The sequence below is a fragment of the Brachyistius frenatus genome, unplaced genomic scaffold (genome assembly GCF_029030835.1).
Source record: "Brachyistius frenatus isolate BFR_SWC_R1_liver_20210118 unplaced genomic scaffold, ASM2903083v1 Contig_358, whole genome shotgun sequence".
Classification (NCBI taxonomy): domain Eukaryota; kingdom Metazoa; phylum Chordata; class Actinopteri; family Embiotocidae; genus Brachyistius; species Brachyistius frenatus.
The window spans coordinates 205,001-207,500 of record NW_027210957.1 but is presented as its reverse complement, the minus strand read 5'-3'; the positions used below and the strand labels follow the sequence as shown (position 1 = coordinate 207,500).

The 2,500-nt window shown below is 41.2% G+C and overlaps 1 protein-coding gene across 1 annotated transcript in view; it reads right to left on the bottom strand.

Moving 5' to 3' along the window:
- Positions 1-1,410: 1,410 nt before the first annotated feature.
- syf2 (SYF2 pre-mRNA-splicing factor) overlaps positions 1,411-2,500 on the bottom strand; it is a 7,888-nt gene continuing 6,798 nt past the window's right edge. The window contains exon 7 of the mRNA XM_069724027.1: positions 1,411-1,771. Coding sequence (XP_069580128.1) covers positions 1,606-1,771 — 166 coding nt within the window. The 3' untranslated portion in view covers positions 1,411-1,605. The remainder of the gene's footprint in view (positions 1,772-2,500) is intronic.

Below are 2,500 nucleotides of genomic sequence, written 5' to 3'. Positions count from 1 at the left end.
AATCCTGTTACATACTTTTGCTAGTGGAAACTCAGATGACCAACAATTATTTATTGCAATCAACTGCTTGCTACAACAAAGTTTGAGCATGTTCCTTCTTGATCACCTTTACAATATGCTTCCTTCAGGGGCTGCTGCGCTACTCACCCGAAAGCCCGACAGCCTCTTGGCACATATTATAAACACTAGTAAATTATTGCTAGAAGAGAACTTGTCCACAGGGTAGTAATACATTTTAATTAGGCTGATATTCAGATGCATGTTACTATGTATTGTAATAAAAAGGTAAAATCAGTCAATCATCTGATGATATCTGCCTGGCAGACTGTATCTACTGTAAACTGATCTGTAAATGTTTAATTACTTATATGGGAGATATCATATACACATACACGTCCTCAGTGTAATTACTAGCAGCAGGGAGGAGGTGCTGTTTTCATGATACAGATCAGCTACATTAATATGCACACAATGCAAGCTTTTACCAGGAGTGGAGAAAACAGGTTTATCTTGTCATGTTTGCACGCCTCACAGATATCCTATAAATATGCTGTTTTGTGTTGAACAAGGATTAGTGTCACTAAATCACCTGCAGGCACCGATTGACACATATTTGTTGTTTACTAGGCTTGAATCAAACCTATTTTGCGTCACACGGAACACTTAACAGGCAGTTGGCTGTGAAAGAATCAAATGTGTCAATGAGACACAACAGGGATTTTATTCACTGTTGTTTCTTATACAATTTCCAGGCAATGTCCTCGGGGTAATCAGATAAGACAATAAAAATATCACAATCATAAACCTGAAGCCTTAATTCACACTAGATCAGTTCGAGAGCAGAGTCAGATATCAAAGGCATCTGAAGACCTTCCCTGCCCTTCATCAGCAAAGCATAAACATGTGTCATGGTGACTTTGCACAGTACCCTTTGAGGATATGCCATACATTTATTCTGAGGTTCACCAGAAAGATTGACTCATCCAGACACAACAGCCGATGTAATTCAAGGTCTGTCATGTCTCATTTCATGTTGGTACCACTTTCCCCAACAAAGACCAGCAGACATCTGTCCTGTAGAGGGAGCAATGCCACTACATTCAGGCTTCATGATGGGGGACTTGCATGGGAACCTGTTTGCATGTCTCCAGTCACAAGGCCTCTCTGCTCGTGTCGCAGCTTCAGGCAAGTTAGTACCGAGATGAAAATGATAAATGAATACACAGAATCACTCAATTGTCGGCCCTTATCGCTTCATGCACCTCCACTGGAACGTTCCTTTAGGCTGACACGTTCAGGCTGGCATGTCCAACATGCTCAGAGGTTTGATGGTTAATTCTCACGCTCCAAATGTCTCAGTCATGAGACCACAGGCAGTAAACCCACAGAAAAACCAACAAATGTGCAAGATAACTGGATAATTGGAAGTGGTTTATTTAAAAATAAGGGTAATAGTAATGAAAGAGTTGTTTTAACCTCTAATACCATACAAAGGAACATTACAGTTCCTACATACAGACTCCATTTTAGCTGGTAAAAACATGTAACACGGCGCAAGCAAAAAAAGATGCATTCAACCAAAGTGAAGCAGTGGGATGACGACCACTAGACAGCTGTGCCACGCTCCAAGTTTTGTTTGATCTCTGCTGTGTATTTGCCGTAGAAACGCTCCGCCTTCTTGTTGAACTTGGCATTCCTCTCGTTAATATAGTCGATGTCGGCGTCGTCGTTGTAGGCTCTGCGTCGGCTGTATTTGGCCCGCTTCTCGATCCTGACAATTGCAAATAAAAGCAGCTTCAGGGTGGATTTCATAAACCAGTATATAATTCATGACATATCCAATAACAATAATTGGGAGCAAGCAATAATTTAGGGGTATACGTGAAATTTGGCAAGCAGAGTGGCAATGGAAAACCTAACATATCACCTAAAATATACTCAGAAGAACAAACTCCTACTCTTGATTCTGTCTTCAAAGCAGCGTTGTGCATCATAACCTGGCAGCTGGATCCTGTCTAAAGTACCACAGTTGCATCTCAGACCTTCGACTGTGTCAAATATAGACCTGCTCAGGGAAAGACCAGAGTAATGAAAGGTGATACACATCACTTTAACACCCATTAGGTTACCATGACAGCCGCAGAAGATGCTCTTTATGTGTGACTTTATAGACTTTATAAAAGCCTCTGAAGTGGTTTTCATAAAAGTTTGCTAAACCATGCACCCACACCCACTGATCAAATACTCTGTATATTTATTTATGGTCACCATTTGTTTGACACAGTCATGTACATAGTCTGGTTTGGTGGCCTGACTGGGACCCTGAGAAATTTTGTCTAATATGGGTCCACCAGGATGAGCTGCCAAAGAACTGAACTGCCTCCTCATAGCTGTTTGCATGAGACGCTCTTACATTGCTAACATCTACAGAACGGTTGGTGGTTGTGACAAAAGATCTGACTGAACTAAGAACAGGTCATTGTTTTCAGTTTTTAGGTAG